This window comes from Exophiala bonariae, assembly GCF_035927105.1.
Source record: "Exophiala bonariae strain CCFEE 5792 chromosome Unknown scaffold_5, whole genome shotgun sequence".
Lineage (NCBI taxonomy): Eukaryota > Fungi > Ascomycota > Eurotiomycetes > Chaetothyriales > Herpotrichiellaceae > Exophiala > Exophiala bonariae.
In genome coordinates, this window is record NW_027042480.1 from 661227 (window position 1) to 686548 (window position 25322).

At 49.3% G+C, this 25322-nt stretch overlaps 13 protein-coding genes across 13 annotated transcripts; 2 read left to right on the forward strand and 11 right to left on the reverse strand.

The window, feature by feature from the left end:
• Nucleotides 1–451: 451 nt before the first annotated feature.
• On the reverse strand, nucleotides 452–1996 carry LTR84_011008 (uncharacterized protein; the record flags this gene model as incomplete). Its single annotated transcript, XM_064854541.1, has 1 exon — nucleotides 452–1996. The coding sequence occupies one exon, from the start codon at nucleotides 1994–1996 to the stop codon at nucleotides 452–454; it is 1545 nt and encodes a 514-aa protein (XP_064709267.1).
• A 1110-nt stretch (nucleotides 1997–3106) lies between these two features.
• LTR84_011009 (uncharacterized protein) lies at nucleotides 3107–3352 on the reverse strand (the record flags this gene model as incomplete). The annotated part of the gene is made up of 1 exon (XM_064854542.1): nucleotides 3107–3352. One exon carries the CDS (start codon nucleotides 3350–3352, stop codon nucleotides 3107–3109), a length of 246 nt encoding a protein of 81 aa, XP_064709268.1.
• Nucleotides 3353–5573: 2221 nt separating this feature from the next.
• Nucleotides 5574–7475, reverse strand: LTR84_011010 (uncharacterized protein; the record flags this gene model as incomplete). Its single annotated transcript, XM_064854543.1, has 1 exon — nucleotides 5574–7475. The coding sequence occupies one exon, from the start codon at nucleotides 7473–7475 to the stop codon at nucleotides 5574–5576; it is 1902 nt and encodes a 633-aa protein (XP_064709269.1).
• An 856-nt stretch (nucleotides 7476–8331) lies between these two features.
• On the reverse strand, nucleotides 8332–9309 carry LTR84_011011 (uncharacterized protein; the record flags this gene model as incomplete). Its single annotated transcript, XM_064854544.1, has 1 exon — nucleotides 8332–9309. The coding sequence occupies one exon, from the start codon at nucleotides 9307–9309 to the stop codon at nucleotides 8332–8334; it is 978 nt and encodes a 325-aa protein (XP_064709270.1).
• Nucleotides 9310–9800: 491 nt separating this feature from the next.
• LTR84_011012 (uncharacterized protein) lies at nucleotides 9801–11411 on the reverse strand (the record flags this gene model as incomplete). Its single annotated transcript, XM_064854545.1, has 1 exon — nucleotides 9801–11411. The coding sequence occupies one exon, from the start codon at nucleotides 11409–11411 to the stop codon at nucleotides 9801–9803; it is 1611 nt and encodes a 536-aa protein (XP_064709271.1).
• A 131-nt stretch (nucleotides 11412–11542) lies between these two features.
• Nucleotides 11543–11940, reverse strand: LTR84_011013 (uncharacterized protein; the record flags this gene model as incomplete). The annotated part of the gene is made up of 2 exons (XM_064854546.1): nucleotides 11543–11837; nucleotides 11936–11940. 2 exons carry the CDS (start codon nucleotides 11938–11940, stop codon nucleotides 11543–11545), a joined length of 300 nt encoding a protein of 99 aa, XP_064709272.1.
• A 672-nt stretch (nucleotides 11941–12612) lies between these two features.
• On the reverse strand, nucleotides 12613–13254 carry LTR84_011014 (uncharacterized protein; the record flags this gene model as incomplete). Its single annotated transcript, XM_064854547.1, has 1 exon — nucleotides 12613–13254. The coding sequence occupies one exon, from the start codon at nucleotides 13252–13254 to the stop codon at nucleotides 12613–12615; it is 642 nt and encodes a 213-aa protein (XP_064709273.1).
• A 770-nt stretch (nucleotides 13255–14024) lies between these two features.
• Nucleotides 14025–16012, reverse strand: LTR84_011015 (uncharacterized protein; the record flags this gene model as incomplete). Its single annotated transcript, XM_064854548.1, has 10 exons — nucleotides 14025–14228; nucleotides 14289–14397; nucleotides 14477–14547; nucleotides 14608–14740; nucleotides 14795–14930; nucleotides 15000–15124; nucleotides 15178–15375; nucleotides 15443–15572; nucleotides 15636–15766; nucleotides 15846–16012. 10 exons carry the CDS (start codon nucleotides 16010–16012, stop codon nucleotides 14025–14027), a joined length of 1404 nt encoding a protein of 467 aa, XP_064709274.1.
• Nucleotides 16013–16688: 676 nt separating this feature from the next.
• Nucleotides 16689–17696, forward strand: LTR84_011016 (uncharacterized protein; the record flags this gene model as incomplete). The annotated part of the gene is made up of 1 exon (XM_064854549.1): nucleotides 16689–17696. One exon carries the CDS (start codon nucleotides 16689–16691, stop codon nucleotides 17694–17696), a length of 1008 nt encoding a protein of 335 aa, XP_064709275.1.
• A 191-nt stretch (nucleotides 17697–17887) lies between these two features.
• LTR84_011017 (uncharacterized protein) lies at nucleotides 17888–18985 on the reverse strand (the record flags this gene model as incomplete). The annotated part of the gene is made up of 2 exons (XM_064854550.1): nucleotides 17888–18393; nucleotides 18457–18985. The coding sequence occupies 2 exons, from the start codon at nucleotides 18983–18985 to the stop codon at nucleotides 17888–17890; spliced, it is 1035 nt and encodes a 344-aa protein (XP_064709276.1).
• A 728-nt stretch (nucleotides 18986–19713) lies between these two features.
• Nucleotides 19714–21588, reverse strand: LTR84_011018 (uncharacterized protein; the record flags this gene model as incomplete). The annotated part of the gene is made up of 2 exons (XM_064854551.1): nucleotides 19714–21408; nucleotides 21481–21588. The coding sequence occupies 2 exons, from the start codon at nucleotides 21586–21588 to the stop codon at nucleotides 19714–19716; spliced, it is 1803 nt and encodes a 600-aa protein (XP_064709277.1).
• A 566-nt stretch (nucleotides 21589–22154) lies between these two features.
• On the reverse strand, nucleotides 22155–22958 carry LTR84_011019 (uncharacterized protein; the record flags this gene model as incomplete). The annotated part of the gene is made up of 1 exon (XM_064854552.1): nucleotides 22155–22958. One exon carries the CDS (start codon nucleotides 22956–22958, stop codon nucleotides 22155–22157), a length of 804 nt encoding a protein of 267 aa, XP_064709278.1.
• A 1484-nt stretch (nucleotides 22959–24442) lies between these two features.
• LTR84_011020 (uncharacterized protein) lies at nucleotides 24443–24869 on the forward strand (the record flags this gene model as incomplete). Its single annotated transcript, XM_064854553.1, has 5 exons — nucleotides 24443–24454; nucleotides 24504–24529; nucleotides 24582–24647; nucleotides 24706–24754; nucleotides 24813–24869. 5 exons carry the CDS (start codon nucleotides 24443–24445, stop codon nucleotides 24867–24869), a joined length of 210 nt encoding a protein of 69 aa, XP_064709279.1.
• Between the last annotated feature and the right edge of the window lie 453 nt (nucleotides 24870–25322).

The following is a 25322-nucleotide window of genomic DNA, read 5'->3' on the forward strand; positions in this document are numbered from 1 at the left end:
CTCAGTTTCGTCCGCCACAACCTCCACAACCTCCCATATCCTGTGCTTATGCTTGATATCTCGCACCGGAGAACTGACATTTGCTACGAGCACCTTTTCATTCAAAAACCCCAGCTCAGTCGGCACTGAAAAGCTCTATTATATATCTTTAACCCACACATGATTCAATAAACTACCAATCGATCTAGCTACCTAATGGATGCGCCAATTGACACCTTACGGCCAACTCGCTGAAACTAAGTCCGATAGTCCAGGAAAGCCGGCGTCGTGATCGAAAATACGGACTAATTTTGCTGATTCTCCTTGCTCTGAGGCTTGTTTCAACACCCAGTTGTGCTCTCCTAGGACTTGGTCCTTTGAACAATTCAGCGAGTAGACAAGGCTGTGCCCCTATTGCTTGGTGGAGCCACAGTGCCAATGCACGTACAGCTAAACAGCGACTCTCAGATGCTTACACTGCAAAGCGAAAGCGAGGACTCTTCTCCCCCAATGCCTCAATTTCCACATCCGTAAGACCTTCCATCCGGTAGTCTTGTTTCCCTTCATCACGGAGTTTATTCTGTCGCTTGAAATGCAGATGTAGGATGGTGTTAAGGACAAGGGAAACCCCAAGTAAACCGATTGACGCAGCGTAACTAGTTGTGAAGGCCGGGGCAAAGGATTGGCTGAAAAGGAAGGGAGATGCTACGCCTGAAGAGTTTCCGATAGTGAGATGCATGCCTGTGGAGAAAGCCCGCTTGCCGTAGCGAGGATTGTTTGTCGGCACCCAGGCGAACGAGATGCCCGCACCGGTGAAGATTCCGACCGCGACGAAAAACGTCCCAGCGTACGAGGTAGCAGTACCCGAGTTCGAAAGCAGCATGCCATATCCCACCATGGACGAGATGATAGAGCCAATGATGAAATATCCTCGGCGCTGGGTGAGATCTGAAAGACGGGCGCAGATGAGGTATATGATAGCGCCGAAAGCGTATACGGGCACTGTCATGGCCTGCACGATGGTCGGGCTCCAACCGGTGCCCATCTCGTTGATGATAGTTGGTAGGAACACAACGAATGAGTATAACATGGTCAATAGGGGGAAGAGAGCAAAGCAGTAGGCCCAAGTGGTCCAGTCCTTCATTCCGTCTTTCACATCAGGCCATTCCATGTGCCGCAGATTCCTAGCGCGACCGAGTTGGGCCTCGTGGATATTGACGAGGACCTGTCGGTCTTTTTCATTGAGAAACTTCGCGGTTTCAGGAGAGTTGGGCAGGACAAAGGGAATTACCAACCCAGTAATGATCGTAGGTGCACCATTGATGAGTATAATCCACCTCCAAGCACTCCATCCAGCGGCACCATCCATATGGCCAATCCCGTATGCCACAAGTCCGCCACACAAACCGGACAAAGCAGCTGTTGAATAGAAGTAGGCAATGCGAAGTGCTAAACTGCGACGGCCGTAAAACATAGAGAGATAAAGTACTACTCCGGGGAAGAAGCCGCTTTCGAATAGACCTAGAAGCAAGCGGCAGGCGAGGAGCGAGCCCAGGTTGTTGACAAATGCGCTGAACGTCGCAGTAAGACCCCACGCAATAGTCAAGCCAGCGAGATAGCGTGCTGGCTGCATTTTCTTGATGATCATGTTCGATGGGGCTTCAAATAAGCAATAGGTGACGAACAGCAACGAGACTGCGAGTTGGAACTGATTGCCAGTCAGGCCAAGATCTCTTTCCATATGGAAAAGTCGAGCATTCCCGATATTGACTCGATCCATCATGTTCATAAGATAGACCCAGCATATCATTGGAACGATGCGTAAGTCCACTTTTCTCAAAACCGCCCTTTCAGTTGCCTTGTCGACAACCATAACGTCTGCACCAGGCGCTGCCGCTTCCTCAACAGTATCAATATGGCCAGACGAAGAATCCGAGTCCTTGGGTAGTGCGATCTTCTCGTCATCGCTGACGGTTTTATCGTTGGCATGAGCCATGTTAGGCGAGGATGTTGCCATTCTTGATGATAACGGAGCTTGTTCGGATGTTGCTTGAATCCGGAGGCGAAGCTCACTGGATGACCGGCGGACTTTATGTGCCGTGTTCTTGCTGAATAGATTATAGACGCACCAGCGTGCGATAGAAGGAATAAAAGCACTTTGCCCAGCGGCCGAGTCAAGTATATCAATTGTAGGATAAAGGAAAAGATCTAAAAGCTGGTCATGTAGAGGGCAAGCAAGTGAGTCTTATAGTCCCATCTTGAGGAAATGATCAACATTGGCAACGAGATGAGGACGGCTAGGCATAGTGTAAATGTTGAGGCGCTGTTGAACCTCCACATTCTGTGTTTCGCAACTCCGTGCCACATGGATGCTGCCTCCTGTCACTCAGTGCTGTACTATTGCTCCACGCCCTCACCTCCTCAATTTGACCCCAAGATATCAAAGTGAAATTTCATCGCCAAGTAAGGCTCCTGTATGGAGGCGGGGTACCTTGGCGACGCTGTTGAGGCAATGGTAATGATCACCAACTCTTGATAGTTGATGTAACAACGCTGACTGTGGAGCCTCCTGCGCCTGAAACTTGAATAGCGACGCTTGAACATGCGCCGGGGTCTATATTGGCTTACATCATTTGATAGGAGGCCAAGATAGTGAAAGGCGCGAAAAGGCTCGGCTTTGACTTGGTAGTCGATAAAACAGTAATATCTCCGGGGACAAGACAAAGGGCGAACGGAACCTACGGGTGGATGGAGATGATAGAATCGTGAATACCGGCATTGTATAAGCGAGCCATTTGTTTGGATGCTGTAATGTAGATATCGTTCTGGGTACAGGAGAAAGGAGTCGAACCTGTCTACAGCCAAGGCTTCCAAGACATGATCGCTCCGAGGTACGACTATGTTCTATCCTTAGAGTAGTAGGAGGACGAAATAAAGAATAAACGGTTTCCTATAGCTCGTCATCCTCCTATTGCTGCTGTTATTACTGCTGTTGCTGTTGCTGTTGCTGCTGTTGTTGTTGCTGCTGCTGCTGCTGTTGTTGTTGTTGCTGTGGTCGTGTCTGTATTATGCTATCTTGAAGCAGGCATAGTCAATTCGCATGCGAAGAAGACACTCGAACGCACCATCAGTGGACGTCCTTGATCAGATATTCTCGTCCTTTCCAGGATGAGATATGAAATTTCCGTTTCTTCCACGTGTATCCGAGTGGTTGAGACTCGTGACTGGTGCCAATCTGTTGAATCTTGGCCTCTGGCTTGGAGCCTGCGATCAGGAAAATGTATCCTTGCAGTCCACCCTTGGCGCCGGCCCCGCTCCGCTGGGCAGGGTCCGCTCGTGAGCTGCGGCAGATAAACTGCGTAGACGGAGACATCTTGATAGGCCTAAATCTTGACTTCTGATAGATCCCTTGGTTTGTTCGCTGTACGGCAAGAATGATGAGGCTCCTTACCATCAGCATTGCCAAAAGTTGCTCGCATTGGAGCCTTTGGTCCGCGTTGTGGAGACATAATATGTTCTGGAAAACTCCTCATTCCTGTAGCTTCTGGAATGTATTGCCATCTGTTAGAATTTCCGCGTTCTCGTGCTACTCGAATCAAGTCCACGCCCTGGAATTAGGCAAGACAGCGATCAGGCACATATGGGATTGTGCATCTTGAAGGATCTCAAGTGCCGTGATCGAAGGCTCCGATTTGAGACAGGCGCTTACTTAAAATGGCATACAGTAATAACGTCACTGGCTCTTTGCGGAGGAAGACACGATTCAGGAGTACTGAAACTGCTTATCCTGTCATGGAAGGCCATTGAACAATGAGTCTCCTGGATCAAAGATCTAATCGACGTCTTCTTGCAGACACTCTTCCACACTCTTGTGGCATAGTTCAGCTGTAAATCTGGTCAGTCGCGTTGCACTACATGCAAAGCTCCAAATGACTACTTGACTATTGCTGTTTGGCAAAGCGACCTATCAAGGCATCTGAGTAGCATATTGACTAAAAACGAAGATGTGAGAGGATATGCTTCCCTGATTTGACTTACCATGGAGGAACTGGGCAATCATCATACAGGTCATGACCAATGGACGTCTTGATTGGTAGGGCGAAATTCAACGCCAATAGGCTGCTGCCTTGGAAGTTCTGAGTGAGTCCTAGGTACTTCCTAGAGGCCCAGCAAAAGTGGTAGATCTCAGCGCCTCAGATGCTGGTAAATGGGTAATTACCATCTTGGCCATTCTTTTCAAGTGGAGGATAAGCTGGGGGAATGCACCTTGGCCACAAGAGGCCACGTGTCACACAGTGCCGGTCGACGGAAGCCGTTGAATGCGCGCATCATGTTTTTCGAGAATACAAAGTGATCATCACACTGACATTGGCAATATGCTTGTAACAGATTGGTACATCGGCATCAGATGACTGGCTGTTCTTATCGGACGCTTGGGTGGGCTTGAGAAAGTTCACATGAACAAACCTCGTACTGAGGTTGGTGAAAAATCCAACACGGGCCAAGATACCACTACATCCCATATGGAATAGTGTCTGAAATCCCAGCATCATGGTCTCCACATTTCTCCAGCACAGCATTCTATCTCCTTAATTGTTTATGTAGAATTTCTGGATAGTTTCCTAGAGCCTCGCATCAAGTTTAGGTAAATGAGGGGATGTGCCTGGGGCTCCCCAACGAGGAAACCCTCCAGTCGGCGTTGACTCGCCCGACACCAAATTATTCAAGGCAGCCGACCTTAGCTTGAAGCTGAAGCGCGCTAGCGGGACTACTGGCCTTCGAGGATCCGAACGGTATGGACGAGTAGGTAGATGAAAGATTGCCCACTCACATTTGGCCTGTCGCGAAGCTCCTGCTCAAAATCTGCTTCATCAAGAGGCTACGCTTTTGGACTGCCAGATCTCTGTCATCTTCATGTGAACTCCGGCCACGTCTTGGGCAAATTTTACCTCCGATGCTTATGCAAACTGCAAGCGTTAGTCCAGGCGAGAAACCAAAACGCCTAGCTAAAGGGATAAGGCTGACTACCCCTTTTCTCTCACAACTCGTCTACCCTTGAGATGCTCTGTCCAGATCCTTAATCCGAGCCAAGTTGATTTTATTTGTCAGAATGATATCTGGCATCTATGGCTGCCTCTATTTAGAATTGAAAAACTGCGAGCGGCAGAATTCGAGTACCTAATTCACATCATCCCAAACATCCATCAGCCATGAGTAGATTTCACACTCGAGCAAGCGAACCTCGCTCATAGCTGAAGATGGTGATTTTGTGATAGGCCGTCGGGACTGACTTCCCTCCGTTGAGGCACTTGTGCCTGTATTTGATGGTTCGTATGTACCCGTTCACGTTAATTTCGTGGACTGCACCATCGTAACCTTATTTCTAGATTCTTGCGTTCCAAATTTTCCATAAAAGATTTGTTGCTTAGCACCGTCAGTGGTAAAGGAGTGTCCTTGGTTCCTTCGCCTCGCTTATTTGATGACTCAAATTTCCATCTTCTTTTAATGTAGTTGCTAATGAGCAATCGCGCTTGTCTCCAACCGCTGTCGATGAAGAACATCACCATTGAGTATTGACCAGGAAGTGTCCAAATTCAAGATCGTACGTCACCAGACAAGTGGGTTTCCGGTCCAGAACCAATGCAAATTTCTGATGCAGTTACATATCCTGCTGCACTGCCTTCTGCTGATTCTCGTGCGATGATAGATGATTGTCCCTCAGACAAGATGTCTTGTGCGATCATCTCCGATGGCTGGTCGAGTGGCAAAGCTTCTCTGTCAGTGGGTATGTCATCCAAATTCCTCGGGGCTAGGCTTTGAGCACAATGCTGATCCGCAGGGAGTTCATACTTCCAACCCATGAGCGGATCCTTGACCGGATCATTCGGCGGACTAGGGCGTGGATTTTCCTCTGCTTTGTCCTTCTTCCGCAGTATCCAGTGCCAGAGCATGACACCACCAATGAGGACTAGGATAGCCGCAACTGCACTTACAGTAATCCCCGCGACCTGGCCGACAGATAATGGGACATGTTCCTTCCCGGAAGATGGTGGCGTGGTGGTACTGCTTGAGCTTGGAGAACCCGATAGATTAGTAGAAGTAGCTGATGTGGGATTTCCCGCAGATATGTCTCCATTCCTCGTAAGTCTCGAGGAGAAATTGGCGGGACCCCATGGCGTCCTTGAAAATAGTTCTTCTAACGAGTCCATCCACGGTCCAGCAATTTGATTAGGAGACAATTTAGTTGCACCGCCTGTAAGATTTCCACCGATCACAGAGCTGATCGCAGGGGGAACAAGATATGCTGCTGCACTGGGGTTGTATGAGTTGGTCCATTCCAGAGATGTCAGATCGAAAATGCTGAAAAAGGCCTGGCACTCGGTTTCGGACGCTGCCGCTGAACCAAACAGAAGCGCTTGGTTTGCGATGCGGCGACAGGTTGATCCTACCGATCCTACTCTGTCGTTGGCTAGCTTTATCCACGTGAAGTTGGGTAGAGTCAAAACCCAGATATCTTTGACTCGTGGTCCGCCAATTTGGACTTCCCCGCCAAAGACATAGATATTGTAGCTTGAATTGTCAGGAGCTGGGACCATGACGGAGCAGCCGAGTATACGGGTCGCAGGGATTATTGTTTCGGAACCCGGGACGCCGGATGCTTTCTGAGTCTTCCATGTGCGCTCAGCGGCGTCATATACTTGAATCAGGCTCATGTCCAAGCCAACAGAAGGGCTACCGCCCAGGACACCTGCTTGATAGCCTTGACCTCCAAAGGCGATGAGAGCACCCTGGTCGCCAACAGGGAGATATTCCATAAAGCCACCAAAGGTGGATAGCCCCGGGACACTCTCGTTTCTCCAACTTCGGTCGGTCCTGTTCATATTCAAAGCAACCATTCCCTCCACAAAGAAACCGCCACTATTCTTGATGACCCAGTTGTCTTGGATGCCTCCTAGATAGTACGCTTCGTTCAGGAACGGATTCGTGGCGGCACTCCCGCCCTGAAGCCCAGTGACGACACCAGCACCATATTCGGTAGCCCACAAGCCGGATCTGGTGTCATATGACCAGAGGAGACCGACTTGATCGAAATTCTGAGGAGGTGGTGTATATGAAATTGCAGAAATATTTGTAGATGGGTAGTTTCCAGCAAAAGCGTAGAATTTTGTGTCCGAAACATCCGAAGGGACATAAGCAACGCCCCCTGCGAGAGCGGGTATATCGTAGGGGTGGCTGGCGGACGTGATTGTGTAATGTGAGTAGTTGAAAGGTTGGGTAAGGTCCATCGCCAACATGCGTGCATTGACCTCCCAGAACGCGTTCTCACCATCATCACCTATCATCATCCGTGTTTCTCCCCCATCGAGATACAGCCTCTGGCCAACAATGGCAACTCGGGGATAGTGCAGACTGCAATGCTGGTACTGACCAGTCGGGTCTAATGCAAGGCTGATGTTTGTGTTCACGAAACCACTGCTGATAGACTGAAAGGCCATGGTGAAGGCAGGCCAACCAATTGAATGATTTGCCCCATTTCGCCTCAAACAAACTGGGGAACGGCGAGGCTTATATATCGGTGTAGTTGAGCCTCACATAAGGCAACAGCTTTTTCAGCCAAGGCCGGGTCAAAACAGTGAGTCAAAACAAACCTGGTTGGCGCTTTGTCCAACGACTTGAGAAGCATCTATGTCGGCTGCTTCTCAACAATACAACATTCCTCGTGTCTTGAAAGACGCGTCACCGTCCATTTACTGAGCGAAGGCATACTGAGCGGGTTCAGTTGCTTGCTAGCAACAGACTTGTTTTGACAAGAGAAGAGGCACCACAGGCGCAGTCATCCCCGCACGAATACGAGGTGCAAAGCGCTCTTGTTGTCCTACGACACTTCTACCAGATACAATCATTTTCCTAGTACGCTGCTGGATAAAGCCCCATCCGTGGTCATTGAGGAGGATTGATGATAATGGTGATGATCGCACGTGAAAAATACTGGTCTTAATGGTTCCATGTAGCTAGTTATCGTCTAATGCAGAAGATGGCAGCCTGAGGCACACGTGATGTCTCGGAGTTTCCCGCACGAGCCCAGGATATCTCAGGCTAACTCTTTAGGTACTGTCACCCTATAAATACCTCGAGAACACCCGTGCTTCGTCTAAACTTTCCAGCCTTAAGCTCCAGATTCATTGTTTCCCCAGCGACTGAATAGGACTCTGAGATGCAGTGTGTGATTTCGGTACTCTGAAAACCATGTTCGGGCTCCGAGCACAGTTTGTAGCTCTACAAAATTCCAGCACACGGACTATGGTCATGATAGAGAAACCATCCGTCAACGTCAACATGTAAACCGACTGATCATGAATAACCCTTGATGAACTTATGCTCCTGGGTTGTGGCCAACACTTCGAACCTCATACCCACCTCGACCTGACCCTCGGTCCTCGGAATACACAGCATGCCAAAGCAAGGAAACCACTTGGCACCCTCATCGACTCTTCGGAACGTCATCAGCGTATCGAAGGGCTCTTTTATGCTCTTCTCTCCCGTCTCAGAATTCACATTCGGGATGGTACACCTTGGACATCGAGCCGCAACATCAATGTCAATCGAACCAGTCAAGCTCGAGACGGCAGAAGGTAAATACGACGCCAACGGAGCGGTAGAGCCATTGATGCGCACGGCCTTCCAGCTATCTTCAGACCAGGCTTCGGCACCTTTGATGACAATATTCGGCCTGAAGCGTTCGATGGTGATCTCCTCGAGTCCGCGGTCCTTCATTCGGGTGTTCAGATCCGCAATGGAAGCCTCAGAGGCAATCTGAACCGGCATCTCGTCTGGAAAGTTGATGGTCGCTTTGCGACCCAGGACATCTGGTGCGGCATTACCGCGGCACGCGCGAGGCTTGTCGGGGTCTATCACGGCGAGGAAGACATCAGTACCTTGACCGATGAATTCTCGGAAGAGGGTTTGGATCTTCGAGTCCGTGTAAATGAGTGCCTCTGCGTCGATGTCCCAGACATTCACTGTAGCAGGCTTGGTGTTCGCCTTGAGCCATTCGGCAGTTGGATCGAGTGGCAACGATAGTGATTTATCCTTATCGGTCCCAATGGTGATGTTGAGGTGTCCGGCAGCTTCATCAATGGCGGTATTGACCAATGTCAACTGCGGTCTTTCGCGGATTGTGAGGAACTTGTGGTCTGCATTGACAAACATCCACTTTCGGTCATATTGAAAGCCCGAAACGGTGAGTTTCGCCGAATCAACTGATATGCCGCGGCATGATTTGATAGGATAGATACGTACTTGCGAGATCTCGTAGACTGGAAGGCCCATTTTGAGTGTCGGTGCAATGTAAAATATGTGCTAAATTTGAGTGAACAAAAGAGAAGTCGTCGTGGTTGAGTTTATGAAAGTGAGGGGCCGATGATGGTTTTCAGGATTGATCAATCATACCACTTCCAAGCATCCTGGTGAAGCACTGGCATTTCTTGGAAAAAGGAGCAAATTACCATGATGGGCAACCAGCAGCGAGTTCTAAAGTTCTTTTTGGAAAACGGGTAGCATTAAGCTATCTGTGATAGAGTCGAACTAAGAGGAAACAAGCAGATTTTCGCATTGCCTTACCTAACGGAACGGAAATATGCGTGAGAGGATCTGATTCCGAAAGTCCTCTGGCTTTCATATCTCACAAGAAATAGAAGCTCAAACTATTAAAACGAATTTGAATTTTTGTTGTAACATTATGTACAATGACTTTTACCTCTGCCCGACCTTAAGATAGTAGTACTTCTAGAACACAGGGGGCAATCATCATCCCAGCCACTTCAGACCTTAGTCAGCTCCCCAGTACGAGGCTGTGCGATGTACCAAGTTTCATCTTTGGTGTAGCCTTCCAAGCCTGTCTGATCATCCGCTTGTTCTCTAATAGACCAAGCAGTCTCTTGTGATTTTCGGATACAATCATTTACTCCGACGGCACCTTGCCACCATGGACCAGCAACTTTGAAGCGGCCCTGGTATTCTGTCATCAGGCCATCGTGAATTCTTGCCATGTCTCTCCGATAGCCCACGGGATATTGTGGGATGCAGTCCTCGGCCAGACGAGCTTTCGCCACAGTAGGCTCATCTGTGATGTTCAGATGTCTTCCAAGTAAAGTAGTGGCCATGGTAATTGCTTCCTTCTCGTCAGGGAGGTCACTCTTAGCCCAAGAATCCCACCAGTGACCACCAAACATGACTGTCAATTTGGTGCCCATCGCGGTATCTTGGCCCATCTTGATCTCAATCTCGGCGACATCCTTGGATGGGTCATTGCCAAACCACCTTTCCTCGTCACGTTTGGTCTCCTCGATCTTCTCTTCGAGACGTTTCAAGATGTTTTCTTGTGCCCTCATTAGAGTTTTTGAGATATCCGACATCTTATCCTTTAGTATATCATACTGCTGGATCAGCCTCTCACGCTCTGCCTCCAGCTGTTCTAAAGACTGGGCGACCATACTTCGGGTGACTTGTCTTTTGTCGGTGCGACCACGCAAACCCGAGGTTTCTGTACTGAAGATCACACCCAATGCTCTTTCGGGATTCTGTTCAACGGGAACCGACCGTGGAATCAAATAACCGAAACCTCGCATATCATCAGGTATCAAATCAGGATCGCTGTAGTAGAGATTGACAACCATGACGTTGACAGAGCGATTACTGTGATTGCAAGCTGCAATGACGTTCTCGCCAATCGAAGAACCCCGAGCTTGAGCACTTTGCTCCAAAAACGTACGTACCGAGTTCGGGCCCAACGATGAAACCACATAATCGAACTGCTTGCCTTCCTTGGAATGTTCGGCATGGACAGTCAACCTATCGTCGCTCTTCGACGAGTTGACTGAAACCGCACGACTCTGTTTGTGGATTACCACATTTGGATTCTGACTGAGAGACTCTTCCAGCCTCGACGCGAGGCTACCAAGACCTCTATGAAACGTATATACGCTGGCATCCTCCAACACTGACATCATGCTTCGAGTACTGGCATCGATATTCCCTATGGCGGCTCTCATAGCCATGAAAGAATGCACGTGTCCTGGGTGTAGCTTGAAGCCTTTCAACATCATATCCATTACTTCCAGCACTATACTGCCATTGTCCGAACCGTCCTTCGTCTCCAGGAACCATGCACTGGGCAACAGGGTACGAGCACTGAGCTTGTATATGTCACCAGCATAGATTCCATGAAAGAGTGCGGAGGCGAAATTGTCTGCAACCACTTTACCAAATCTTCTCTGTAAGAAGTGGCCGACAGACTCGTCTTCTACTGCATCGCCCCGAGGCGAGAGACTCAGTTCACGACCCAGCTCTTTGAAGACACCGGCATAAATAGGTTCGAAAAAGAGAGAATATAAACGGCGAAATGTTTCGACTATGCCGGCTGGGCCAGGCATACGGACGAGGTGATCGGGATAGTATAAATATCTCGCGCGAGCGGCGGGTGACTTCTTGGTCGTAGGTATAATTTCTTCGAAGAACTTCAAATCAGCTAGCTGCAGCAGTGTGCCCGTTAGCACAAATACTCCTAGGGACTTTGAGACATTCGCACCAGGTCAAGGGTAGCCACGCCTGCGCCTCCAAAGTCTGGGCGTATAGTGCGTGGACCCCATTCGAAGAGAACTTCTCCGTCGTCTACTTGAACCAGTTCCGAGTTGAGCCATCCGCCAAGTCGACTACTCGCTTCATAGATTGTGACTTTGGCATTTGGAATACACCGGGTTATGTTATGCGCCGTGCTGAGACCGGTAATGCCTCCTCCGAGAATAGCAATCTCCTTAGCAAGTGGATTCGGGGTTGGGCGTACTTGAGGAAGTGAGACCCTGGGAACAGAGAGGGAAGCTGAAGTTGAGGTGGAAAAGGAAATGGCAGGGCGTGTGTGTTGTATGCACCTGTAGTGCAGCCATTTTGCAGATCTTACAGCATTGTTGTGGACAGCTGTACGACCAACCAAGTGCATCTCCAGTGGAGCTACACTCAAGAGGTGCGAGTATAAGCAGGGCACTAGAAAGAGATTGCTCTACAAAGGAGTGAGAACGCGATGTTGGAGAAGAGGATGCTTTGTGAGGTGGTTCGGTTCAATGAATTGTAAATTGATGATGGCATGATTCCCGCCAATAATTGATTTTCGGAAAGGCTACCGGAAATTTATTGTTCCCGCATCTTCCCACGTCCAACGTCCTTTTCCATCCCCAGCACAGGACCAAAAGCCTTTCTCCATCGATATGAGGAGACATTGCTAACTCTATTCTTGGTTGCCCTACAAGGATTAGTCGGAGGACGCCCAAACTGCCAGTGGTAGTATCACGCAATCGCAGGGTCATCAATGCACTGTGCTCCCGATGCATATGTGCATTAACCCCCACCGCCGATGCTCTTCGTGGGCACCGCAGGTCTGTTGCCAGTTCTGCATACTGCATGCGTGACTCTGATCTCGATGTTGGCCAGCTTAAGGCATATAGCCATGGAAGCTGAGCATTCTAGCCTTTGTAGGCGCTCGTCCTACGCTGATGTGGACGAGAGCCAGTGGCCAGGATAATCGACAGCGACTTCAACGTAATTCAGGTATTGCTCGTAGCATTTCAATCATGGTGGTCTTTATCCTGGCACATCTGATACCTCGTCCTTTGTTGTTTCTGACTGCATCTCTGGCCCATCATATCCTAATTTCTTGAGGTCGCGCAATATTTCTCCCTCCTTGCCGATCTTCATAAGTTGGTCATGGGATAGTTTCTCTCCAGCGGTCTTCTTCTCTTTCAACTCGTGTACCGCTTTGAGCTTCTTCAGCTGGTTTCGGATCTTCTTCTGCTGTTCCTCATCTTCGTCCTTTGCGGACTTTTGGATATTCATGGCCAATTTTGCGGGATCTCGCCAGTCCTGTTTTTTCTTTTCTTCATCCCCAAGTGATGTACCCTGCAAGGTATCTGCAAGGTCATTCTCCGGGGTGTCCACGGCTTCAGCCTTTCTACGAGCAGCCTCCCGCCGCTTGGCATTCTTGCTCTTTGCCGGGCCATCGTCTTTGGTGGAGATGGAAAGGTCTGCACCAGGAACTCCAGCATTCCCTCTGTTTTTCCATGCCTCCGCACTCCGGTTTTTGTAGGTCTCGACGTCCTCAGGTGGTCTGTAACCAGGTCTTACTCGAATCTCCTTCCTCGTTGACCCATCCGGGCGTTTGGATGAGGGAATGTAAGAAGCCCCATCGGCGGTGGTTTCAATACCAGCCTTGCTGACGCCAGACATCTCTCTGGAGTGATGGCCTGCGATGATTTACGATGGCAGAGGGAACATAATCCACTGGAGGAAGTAGCCCGAGGGGTTAGACCACCGCGTAGTCGAGCGCGGCGCCGAGAGATTGGCCGTCGTCAAAGGCAGGAAGAAGGAATTGGAAAGTGTTCGAGTTGTAAATACAGCACTTGAGGATCAAAAGTGGTTATGGCGCCGAAAAAGTATTTGATCCGACGTAAATCATTTGATGTAGTCATAATTGGACATAACTGATCCACCGTACCTTTCGATTTCGCGAAAGCGATTATTGCTGGACAGGGGCACTGTCGCTTCATTTTAACCCACCTCTGCGGCCTCATGCTTACTACCACCTCTCTCCTTCCCCTTCAAAGTCTATGCTGCGTGCACCTTCGTCTAGATCTAGAATTCTCAGTGTGCCATCCCTTTTCTCCAACAATGCCTTGTTGAATAATTGAATATTTTATATGCCATGACGCAGGGCGACGACAAAGTCGACAGATCAAAGATAACGGCACAAGCAAGATCTCAGCGAACAACTCCTTTGGATACTGTGAGCATTGGACTTGGTCATGGGCAAAGATTCGGGTTAGGTTATGAGACAGAGGAGATCTCGTAGAAAATGGTCAATACCATTTTTATTGGACGACAGCAGTTCAAGCAACAGCGCTTCGCTATCTATGATTGTCGGAGAAGACTGTTGCTCACCCAGCTAGGCCACCGACACCGGACATTTCGCAAAGAAGCACCCAGTCACAAACCTGAAATTACCCGCAGGTAAAGGCAGCCTTTACGCCACCAGAGGCGTAAGCATCAATAATGCTTTGTATAGTGGTATAAGTGCCGGCAATTGTCATGAAGGAACCCCCCACGATAGTAATGCAATGAATCCCGCATAACACAATAGTCTTCTTATTGGAAAAGTATCTTCCTTGATGCATGTAGAGACCCATGATGGCGGGAATAACTAGCTATATCAGAGTAAGATCGTCAGCACGATGGGCGGCTCGTGAGAGGAATGCCAGCCTTACACAAGTTGGGGAACAACAAAGAGATCCGATGAATCCGAGGATGAAGTTGAAGAATGGAATGGCTTCGGCTAGGAGAAAGGACAAGATCGTGAGTCCAATCGTCGATGATCTGGGCGGAGTATGTCAATATCGAAATAGGAAACAGCCGCCTCCTGTGAGAGTCGGCGGCAAAGTGAGGTGTTACTTACAACCAGGTTGCCCAATGAGTGAAGCTGTTGTCTTGTAGGTGGTCAGAGTCACGCAGGATCCTGACAAGAAGCTAAAAACACAAGTGATTAGCCTTCGTTTGTTCATATTTCTCCTCGTGTGGATGACATACAAATTTGGCGGCAATATGGACCCATAGCGTCGAGGTCATCATGAATCCAGGAATGGACACACCGAATGCAATCTTCTCTAGTGTACCACCTGCACTGGCGAGAGATGGACTGGCAATATACTGGCCGCAATACCTGGATCATCTCTCTTAGCAACGATAGATACCTGAGGTTATGAAATCTTCTCACATGTAAACAACCATGCCGAAGCTCATGTAGCAGGCTACCAGGAGGCCCTGGGATATAAAAAGGGCTTTGGGGAACGTCTTTGGGACCTTCATCTCGGCGATGACCGGCATGAATGTTGAGGTGGAGCCAAAACCAGCTATATTACAAAGGTCAGCACGTGTCTATCATAATGCCTGATTGTCTTGTCGTGATGGGAGTATCCTACAGAACAAATTTAGCGCGGCAACAAGTCCTGGCACGAAACCGGGATTTCCAACGGCAATGACTCCGAGCTCATATGGTCCATTGGGAGGAGCAGCAGCAGGTCTATCGACAATAGTGACACCGACACTATTAGCTGTTAGTGGAAGGTTATAAGTACGTAGACAGGGTGGGTTTCTTACACGACAATAAAAACGGCAGTGAAAATACTCGCAAATCCAATCCAGGTCAATATGGCCAATTTGCCCAAAGTTCTGATACTCGAGAGCAGCCCTGTGGCAATAGCAGCCACCAATGTCCAGACAATGGTACAGCCTTTGCCATTGGCGAGCACCTTAAGGCCTTGAGACAAACCGATGAAACCCGATCCCGTCGCCAAACTAGAGAATCAAACGTATCAGTACGATCCAGAGCATTGCCCATAATTGCATAGGCCGGGTGACTCACATCCACGTGAGAAGAAAGAGAACTGTGGTGATCTCGCGGGCAATTGGCCCTCCCATCAGTGTAGCAGCATCGACGATGTTGTGCACGCCCTTGTACCTTGTCCGAAACTGGTACATCACGTAGGCGTAATCTGAGCATACCTTGCGTTAGTCGCAATGTATGTTGACTCTTTATCGGTACAACGAGCACTCACACATTGTCATGGCGCTCCAGAGGGCCAGAAGAACCAATCCAGGTCCATAGCCCACAACACCAAGCGCAGCGGGAATGGACAACACGCCGGTTGCAAAGCACAGTTTGATCAGCACGACGATTGTTCGAAGCCTTATTTGAAAATCATTCGTGTCAGCACGCCTTGATCGAGCAGCACTTAGGAGAAGGTCGGCATGGCTCATCGACTTACATTCCCAGGGCGCGATATTGCGCCTGGCCTGCGTTTGTCTTGAAGACTTCCCCATCATCTTCCAAGATCTCGGCGCGAAGGTCTTCCTCAGGCGTCACTTGACGTTCAATACCAATCCGTGACTTTTCATTGAGATCGCGGGAGGATTTCTGTTTAGTGCTATCCATGGCTAATTAATATGGGTGCTAACTTCTGTGTAAGAAAAAGACCTCGAACTTGCTTTGCGAAAAGACATCGTTGACTGACATCTTATAAATCGTATAAACGTCTTCCAACGCTTATCTGCCCTCATCTTGCACGAGTTGTTTATCCCCTTTTTTCATATCGATGGAGATTGGAGCGCCATTCTCGACAATCGAATATCCGGGGCCAATGAAAAGCCTAGACTTGCAGAGCATGCTGTGCAGGCTCATAGAGAGCGTGCGCTTAGTACCGTCAAGCCGTGTCGCGTAAATCCGTTGGAGTATTCGATATTGGCATAAATAGACCGCTGCTAACGTCTCTTCTAACGTGCGTTATCGGACCAATGGATGATCTCTGCCACGGACTTCAGCACAATCGATGTCGGCCATCATCGCCATGGCAATAGAGGAGCCGTACGAGTAGTGCACTGATCTGGGGCCCCCAGAGCTTCAACCCTGGCGGATCAATTTGAGGACAAGTGGGATTCGGCTTAGCTTCGACGTTGAGACCCTGCGCGATGAAAGCGGAGATGCTTGTCATCTTGATGACATCAAAATCAAGTCACGTTTTCGGTTGTTCTTAGTTCACAAAGTGTCCAGGACTTCCAGACTGCACCTCAATATTTCAACAACTTTAGTCTGGTGCAAATCCGCCTTCAACATGAGCGGCCTAGGAGGCTTGAATAAGACGACGGGAGGGATTGTCATTGCTGCCGTTCAATCACAACTCTTTCGTGTTGGCAACCCCAAAGACCTGGCAGATGCAACGAAGCATGTTTGTAACCTGGTCAGGCGCGCAAAACGGGAATACCCAGCCGTCGATCTTGTGCTCTTCCCTGAGTACTGTATCCATGGACTCTCAATGGCTACGGATGAGAGTATAATGTGTACTATGGACGGGCTAGAAGTAGCAGCCTTTCGACAGACTTGTCTCGAGGAGCAAGTGTGGGGTATCTTCAGCATCATGGAGAAGAACACCCTCTCGGTCGACGCAATGCCGTGGAACGTAGGCATCACCATCAACTCTAGTGGAGAAGTCGTCAACTACTATCGCAAACTACACCCTTGGGTGCCCGTGGAGCCGTGGTATCCTGGAAACCAAGGACTATCCGTTTTCACAGGCCCAGGTGGTGTCAAAATGTCTCTGATCATCTGCCATGACGGCATGTTTCCAGAGATGGCGCGGGAGGCCGCCTACCTCGGAGCAGAGGTCATGTTTCGCACAGCAGGATACACCTCACCCATTCGAAAGAGCTGGGAGATCACGAATCGGGCCAATGCTTTCACAAACCTGATGTACACGGTTAGTGTTGCGTTGGCAGGGGCGGATTCTACCTGGCGCAGCATGGGCCAGGCGATGTTTTGTGGCCCTGAGGGTGACATCATAGAACAAGGGGATGGCACAGCTGACCATATCGTTGCTTGCGAGATACGCGTCGAGGAGGTGCGACGGAGGAGACGGGAGTGGGGAGTCGAGAACAATCTTTTCCAGTTGGGACATCGGGGATACGTAGCTGTGAAAGGTGGAGCAAATGACTGCCCTTACACCTACATGAGGGATCTCGCGAAGGGGACATACGCGCAGGCCGAGGCAAGTGAAGTCATGATTAGAGACGGAACAGTTTGCGGGTTCAAAGAGCCAACTTGTGAATACAAGGATGAATCATAATTCTATCATGTTGTGGTTATTATTATGGTCCTGTCCCTGGCCACGTAAAGCCTTTAGCTTACCTTGTAGTGGTTAGGTAGCAAATAAATGCAACGTATCAACAACGAGTATTATCATCAAGATTGAGCCTTTGTATACAATAGGGTCTCGTGATTTCCGGTTTCTAATGTAATATCAGAAAGCCACGTACTTTATGCTACAATTGCCTGAGGCTGAATGGTTTCGTGGAGTGTGGGCGCTCCCGTCTTGATGATCGCTCCTCCCAAAGAATAACTCTGGGTATACCTCTTGATGAGATGGTCTTCTACTAGAAGAGGTCCATATTTCGGCTTTTCTCCCGCAGGGATACATGTTGGGATCGCTTCGACCACGGTGTCCAGCGCACCATCGTTGAAGAAGGCCACGGAATAGCGAGGTTTGTTCGAGGTAGGAGACATGACCCGGTGCATTGTGCTTCGGTACCGATCATTGGTCCATCGTTGCATCAAGTCACCAATATTAATGACATATGCCCCTTCAATCGGAGTCACATGGTGCCATGTCCCTGTGGGTTTGTGAAGGACTTCCAGTCCACCAATGTCGTCTTGCAGGAGAAGCGTAAGAGCACCGAAGTCGGTATGGGCTCCGATCCCACGACCGCGATCTACTGCATCGCTTGGAGTAGCCGGGTAGTGATGAGAACGGCAAAGTTGAATGCCTGATCGTCATACATATTAGTCCTTTTTAACCTGGAGAATCGTTGCTCGGGGCGCAGACTTACCATCTGGGTCAGCGGCAAACGCATCAAAGTATTGTTCGTCAAGGTCCAGGCTGAGTGCTATCAGTCGGAACATGCTCTTGCTCAACTGGTGCACGGATTCAAAATATTCCATGTAGGTCTGTCGAAAGTTGGCCATGCCTGGTAAACTCGGATCAGGCCATTGGTTCGGCCCTGCCATGAATCGCCCCAGCGGCCTTTCTGGGCGGACCGTGAAACCCTCTTTCATCTCCAAGGTGCTGTTATCCAGGACCTCTTCGAGTCGCTCGACTCCAATGCGTTCATAACCTCGATTGCAGGAGGACTTGTCTTGGCCAATTCTCTGTTTTTCCTCCATGGGAAGGGCGAAGAAAGCGGCCACGGCCTCGATGAAGCGTTTTTGCAGATCAGAGCTTACGGAATGTCCTACAACCTGCAAGAAGCCAACATTTTCCATCGCATCTCGGAGTTCAATCGAGCAGGCTTTCTTTGCATCGAGATCGTCTCTCAGGTAGCCGCTAAGGTCGATGATGGGGATTTTTAAGGCGGACATCCTCGCAGACGGTGTAGAGGAAAGTTGTAGTTCTTTATCTGTTGCGAAAGACGTGTTAGGTGCTTAGTAGTATCGACACGTTATAATTGTGAAATGTTCATATGCTAATCGACAGACATGACCATGTCGTCGTCGAAAAGGCGCTCATTTAAAGAGCCTTCTTATTGGGTTTGAGCGCAAGGCAGTCCGGGCATAGACGCAGGGCTCTCTATCCCGAGCATTGGCGTGGTGCCTTCTCCCGCGTCGTCTGGGGTAGTCTTATCGCAAACAATGGAGCCTGCTTTTCCCCTTGACAGTCGATATCGCATTTCAACGATTGAGCCAGTCTTGCAAGTTACCTGATCCATATTGTCAATTCTTATCAGCCCAGGAAGGTGTGGGTCTCAATGTTCGCGAGCTAACGGAATAAAGCGGCCGTGGCGACCGGACGGCAGCGCAAAGAGCTAGCGGACGAAAGCGCTCTAGGACCTACCTCGTTAGATGTTTAGAGTAATCATCTGGAATGGACCTAGGTAATCTGTGCTCATGCACCAGTGGCCGAACAGCCTGCGACGTAGCAAACAGGCTCAGATCGTGAAGAGTAGAATTGAATGCTACCACCGGTTAAGAGCGCGGTGACTTGGTGTTTGAAACCACAAAATTACTTGCTGCTTATCTTGTGCCTTTGAGCCCAATCCATTCGCCATACATTTGATTTCCGTCTTGCTTTTGCAAGCTTGTAGGAGAAGTCAATTTTGTGGGACAATCGTATCTACCCCGAAGTTGAACTCTTCGTTCCAATCCATGGGGATGTATGGGTAGTATGCAAATGTGTCATCCATGCTCAGTGACGCTGCGTTGAAGAATGTCCCAAAGTTGAGCTCTAGATCATGAGCTGGATCAATACCAACTGGTGCCACGCACTTATTCTTGGACGATGCTTGTTCCGCAATCCGTAATGCTTCTTGGGCCAGAAACTCGACAAAATCCTGCTTGACCGGACTTAGAAGTCTCTCGTACTCTTCAAGGCAACGAGATGCGGCAGGCCAGCGTTCTGCCACTGTAGCAAAGAAGCGTGAGAACGTCTCCATGTTTGACTCTACTTGCTTCCAGGTATATATAGCAGCAATCTCTGCCTTGAAGCGTTGTAAGGCTTGCAGGAAGGCTATTGCGGCGGAGAAGGAATGGTAACAAGAATGGAAAACGTATTTGCTACCGCCAAACTCGAGGTTGGCTTGTTGCCAACTGCCGTCTGCCACGCCTACTGCGGCAGAGAAAGCCTTCATGAGATTCTTGGCTGGTGGCTCCTTCAGCCGTGGACATGGCCGGAAGAGTGTGACAAGGATGTAATCAGTTGCAATGGTTGAGTAGAGCTTCATTTCATCCCATTGTGACTGTAAAGCCGAGTCAGTGTTTCGTGTAGTCGCTTCATGGATCTCTGCCTTCCAATCCAATATAGTGCGTTCCTGATGGGCCATCCATTCATCGAGTGAATCGAATTCGGGCGGCAGTGGCTCGTTGTGGAAGAGCACAGGGACAACATCGCATTCGACTTCGCGATAGCGCCAAATATAGCATGACGTGAATTTAGTCAGTCGACCATTAAAATCAATCCCAGCTTCGGTGATGGAACTGTCATCAACTTGAGCCGGAAATGCGGTCGTGATGGTCCTACGGAGCAACGTGATGGGTCTTAGCAAAGCTCCACATACAGCCACTTCCATCTCCCACGCACACCAGAAGACACGGCGACGCATGTCCCGCTCCAACGCTGAAATTTGTGTATTGTCCGGGAGTTCCTGGTGCAGCCCAAGATCAATACATGCTTGGCTAATGAAACCGGTGAGAAGCCAGAAATTGGCTACCCCTGGGTTGAGAAATGTATATTGCGTCAATAGCGTAAGAGCCTGGAGCCCTCGTAGGTCATTCGTCAGGACTCCAGATAGCTGCTCCATGGCGTTTTCAAAAAGGCCTGAAGCAATTGAATTTGCTCGGGCTTGTTTCGATCGAGCAGCTGTTGAGAGAGATATCGCCATAACCAAGTTCAGCGTAAAGACCTCGTAGGGCGTCACGGCTATTCTTGGGCTTGTAGACACCTCTGTAGGGTGAAATGCGGCATTGTGCATTGCTAATAGCTCTGGAATGTAGTATATTGGATACTGAGGAGCCACACGTCTTACATAGGTATCGAAGAGAAAGTCGGCCACATTGACAGGTATTGAGGACAATGGAGTTCTGTTGGGTTGTGGATTGATGATAGATCTTGGGTGATGTACGTGAAAATCGTTCATCACACCCAAATGTTTCCGAGCAGATGGTAACTGAGTGCCCACCACAACACACCGAGCGAGAGGCACAGCAGCAGACAATCCTAAATGAGAAGCAGTGATACCATCAAGCAGCTCACTTACGATCGGACTGGTGAACGTGCGATCTGCAGGTAGCTTGGGTACTCAATGTTAGCATGATTGGAAGCCTGGAATAGCATGTATGGTAGAACGACGAGAGTCACATACTTTCGTATGACATTGCTTCCTCGACCTGTTATGCTCCTTCTCGGCAATTGCCGTTTCGAGGAATTGCGCAATACTTCGAGGTAAATGCCTGTTGGTTTGAGAGTCCATAGCAACGCAGGTCACACCTGCTTCGGTGCAAAGAGAGCATGCTGATGGTAAACCATCACAGTGTACCTTCCGTATTCTACAGCGAGCACACGCGTGTGCTCGACGGCGAACTCGTGATTGCGATGCCATATGAATCCTTGAGGTAAATGTAATGCAGCTTGCTTACGGTGAGCCACTGTCCTCATCAGCATTTTTTGGTCCAAAATCATGCGGGATAAGTCCTTGAGGAATAGTGAACATGTGACAAAGCGAAACAGGAATGTGAAGCAGACGAGGAACGGAAGCATGGATGGAGTTACTGCGCTTTATCCCGTCCGACTCCACTTAACCCCAATGCATGATAAGCCGCTACTGAAAGCCACCTCAAGGACTTAGATTATAGTTGAGGGCATCCTCATACAGGAGTAGTGCTTCTCTCAACTTTGCATACAAGGTAGGGTGATTACCAGTGGACTTAACGATAAGCAAACGCAAGGTATCCTCTGATTTCGACCCCCCACCTCGACTACTGGAGCAATCGATTCATGTGGTGGGGTTATGGGGATACAGAGTTCACAGACCGTGATTTATCGACTAACACTGGCCTCTTTCTTTTTCGCGGCGACTTGGAGTCGAGAATGTAGACAATCCAGGAGGATACCGGCGGCTTCCCATCTTGCAGACCATTTACCTAGAAATGCTGTCGCTCTTCCATAAGCCAGTATAATCTCATGTCGTGACTGACCTTCTGAAGTAAATTCTGCATCGACGATTGTCATCGCAGCCTTGTGGACCCAGTGTACTGTCAAAAACGTTACGATGTATTCATCTTCTGCATACGTCTCGACCAACTGGCAAGCCGCCGAGACCGAAATGTCTAACATGAGACGCGTTTCCCACACTGTTGCACGTGCATTTGGGTGGAGTGAGTGCAACTTAACATCGTCTAAAGAAAGAAAGCTCTTGTCTAGAGTGTCATCTGCAGCATGCTGTCGCGTCCTTGATCGGAGACAATATAGCGTGCACATGAGATCGAGGGGCTCTTCAATCAGGGAGCGTGGTGGGAGTGATGGCTCCGGTAACGAGGTTGGCCGAACCAAGACATTGCAAACATGGTTCTCTAGACAATAAATGATTTTATGAAGTGTCAAGAGGGTGGATGGCTGCTCGTAGCTATCCGATCCGGCCAGGTCGATCGCCAACCGCACAGCGAATCCAAGCTGTTGACTGACATTGCCGCTCTTGGGATCGAACAGTGTATACAAAATCAGCAGGATAACCACCTGAAGGGTAGATATTGATGGTTCAGCTGTGGCTTTGTCGATATGCTTCAACGCTCGTGCATGTGCGTCAGCGGCCAAATGATGCAGAGCCAACCTCTGTTCGCCCATACAGCGGCATGCAATTGCACAGATCATATGCACGACAAATGACTGAGTAGGAGAACGATCATCGTCTATGACTGTATCCGGAGACAACCATGGCAATGAAGGATTGAGAACGGGATATACTAGATGGATTGATTTGAAAAAGACTCCAACGAGAAAGCGACGTAACTCAGGTGAGATAGCGCCGTCTTCCGAAATCGTATGCGATGGAAAGCCTTGAAGCCGTGGCTTCTGCGGGTTTTCGCTTGGCACACCAACATCCAGTAACAGGGATCCGGTTTCCAAATAGCGATAAGTCCCTTGAGAGAAGGCGAAATGGTGTCGAGTGCCTGGAGTAACACGACTTGACTTCGCTCTGATTTGCGGCTGAGAGAAATCAAGAGATCCTGACTGATCCTGACCTTGCTCTAAGTGATCAACTAGGGATGATATGTAGCTGCTAGATGTCAGTCTCTCCCGCCAGCAGCTTTGGTTCAAGACGGACCTGCGAGGGAGTTCTTCCTGGAGCACATGATCGTAGTAAACGCACTCTACGTGAGCCTTCGCGCAGTTTTCACAAGACGGAAGCTGAATGTCACATCTGGAAGAATTAGACCAATACTTCGTGGGGTGGTACCAAAGAGGGTTATGCCTTCTTCTTGCCTTTCTGCACCGCTTGCACGCAGGAAGTGCGCTCAACAGGGTCTGCATATCGATGCTATTATGCAAGTCGGCTGATGCCATGGTGGACTAGCTTGAAACCCCTGCCTTCAAATTCATGTGTTGACAGATACCACAAGAATTTCAAGAGCGATCCCACGCACATGTGGCAGGGAAGGTCATAGTAAGGAAATACCAGGCAGTCGATGGCATAGATCGTCAGCTTTGAGCACTTTCGTATGACTTGGGAAAACAACAATTCCAGCCGCCTACGAAGAACAGACAAGCGCCAGGACGTGTAATCCTGATCACTAGATCGCCCGTATGCTTGTCTCTCTGGATCGATAAGCAACCCTGCCACAGTGCAGTACGTCGCGTGGCCCAGCTTATCAGTGATAACGTAATTGAGCGATGCAAGCAATGACTTTTACAGATCTCACCTTCATCTTGACTGCGCTAATCATTGTCTTGTGTAGAGAGCCAATATTATAGTAGGAGATGCATGGCTGGCTTGGTAGATGAGCCATACCCGCCCATAGTTCCCAGATTCATTTATCGATTTCTGCGAGAGTGGTGACCAGGATGTCAAGCAAGGAGTGCTGGGCGTGTCGCTCAGCTATCGTGCGGGGAGGAGACGTGGACCAAGGCGGCCTCACCCTCGTCCTTACTTGGAGTAGCCCCCGGGTCAGTTTTTCCTGTTCCGAGCCTTGGCAAGAAGCTCAGCTTGCAAGTTTGGCTTTGTCCAATCCTACAACTGCTATTTACGACTTCAAGTTCCGCTGGTACTCAGGCTACTCGACGACAATTCTTCCTTAAGTCACCCTTCTGCGCATTCAGAGTCGCCAAAAATGGCGGTCGGAGTAAGTGACCCAGTCCACCTGATCAGTGGCCAGATACTGACTCTTCTAGTCCCGGTTCTCCAGTGGCATCTTCAAGTAATTCCCCTCGATTCCTCCTCGACCAAACTACCGTCACTAACCCGTACAGCGCCATCTTCCGAAGAAATGCTGCTTTCCTAACCACTGTCTTTGTCGGCGCATTTGCCTTCGAAATGTGAGCTTTGGATGCAGTGCATAGAAGTTGCGATGGGCAAAGACTGATCCACGTTTAGGGCCTTTGATACCACCACCGACGCAATCTGGAACAGCCTTAACAAAGGTGTACGTATTCCTCCCAATTCACACCCGGCTGGCAATCCCCTCTCTGACTGAAAGACAGCGGCAATGGAAAGACATCAAGCATAGATATATGGCTGCTCCTGAGGATGACGAATGATCGAGGTTATCCGGATCGACAGAAATGAACTGGGCTTAGGCCGAACATGTTTAAAAAGGAGGCCAGAGCATAGTTGGGCTGCAGCCACTGGTCCTTCGTTGTATATACCAACGCAAGAGCACAATTGATCAAAATTCACAATTCCTGTCGCGATCGTTGACACAGTCGACCTCTTCCCTCCACGCTCCGTACAACACGACAGCAGCGGCTATGAAATTACAGTCGGGCTATTGGAACGTTATGCCAAATCGAAAGCGGCTCATGCGTACACGATCCCACACAACCGCAGAAGAATCTCATAAACCTCCGACCAATCAATACATAACTGACATTGCTCAAGTGCAGGCTCTTGTTCCATTTCGCAATGAAGGCTCCAGGGCTCAGCAAGCAGCTCCGATCAACGCGGGTCATCGAATTGGCCGACTCTTTGGTCCTGAAGTATGTACCATGCGC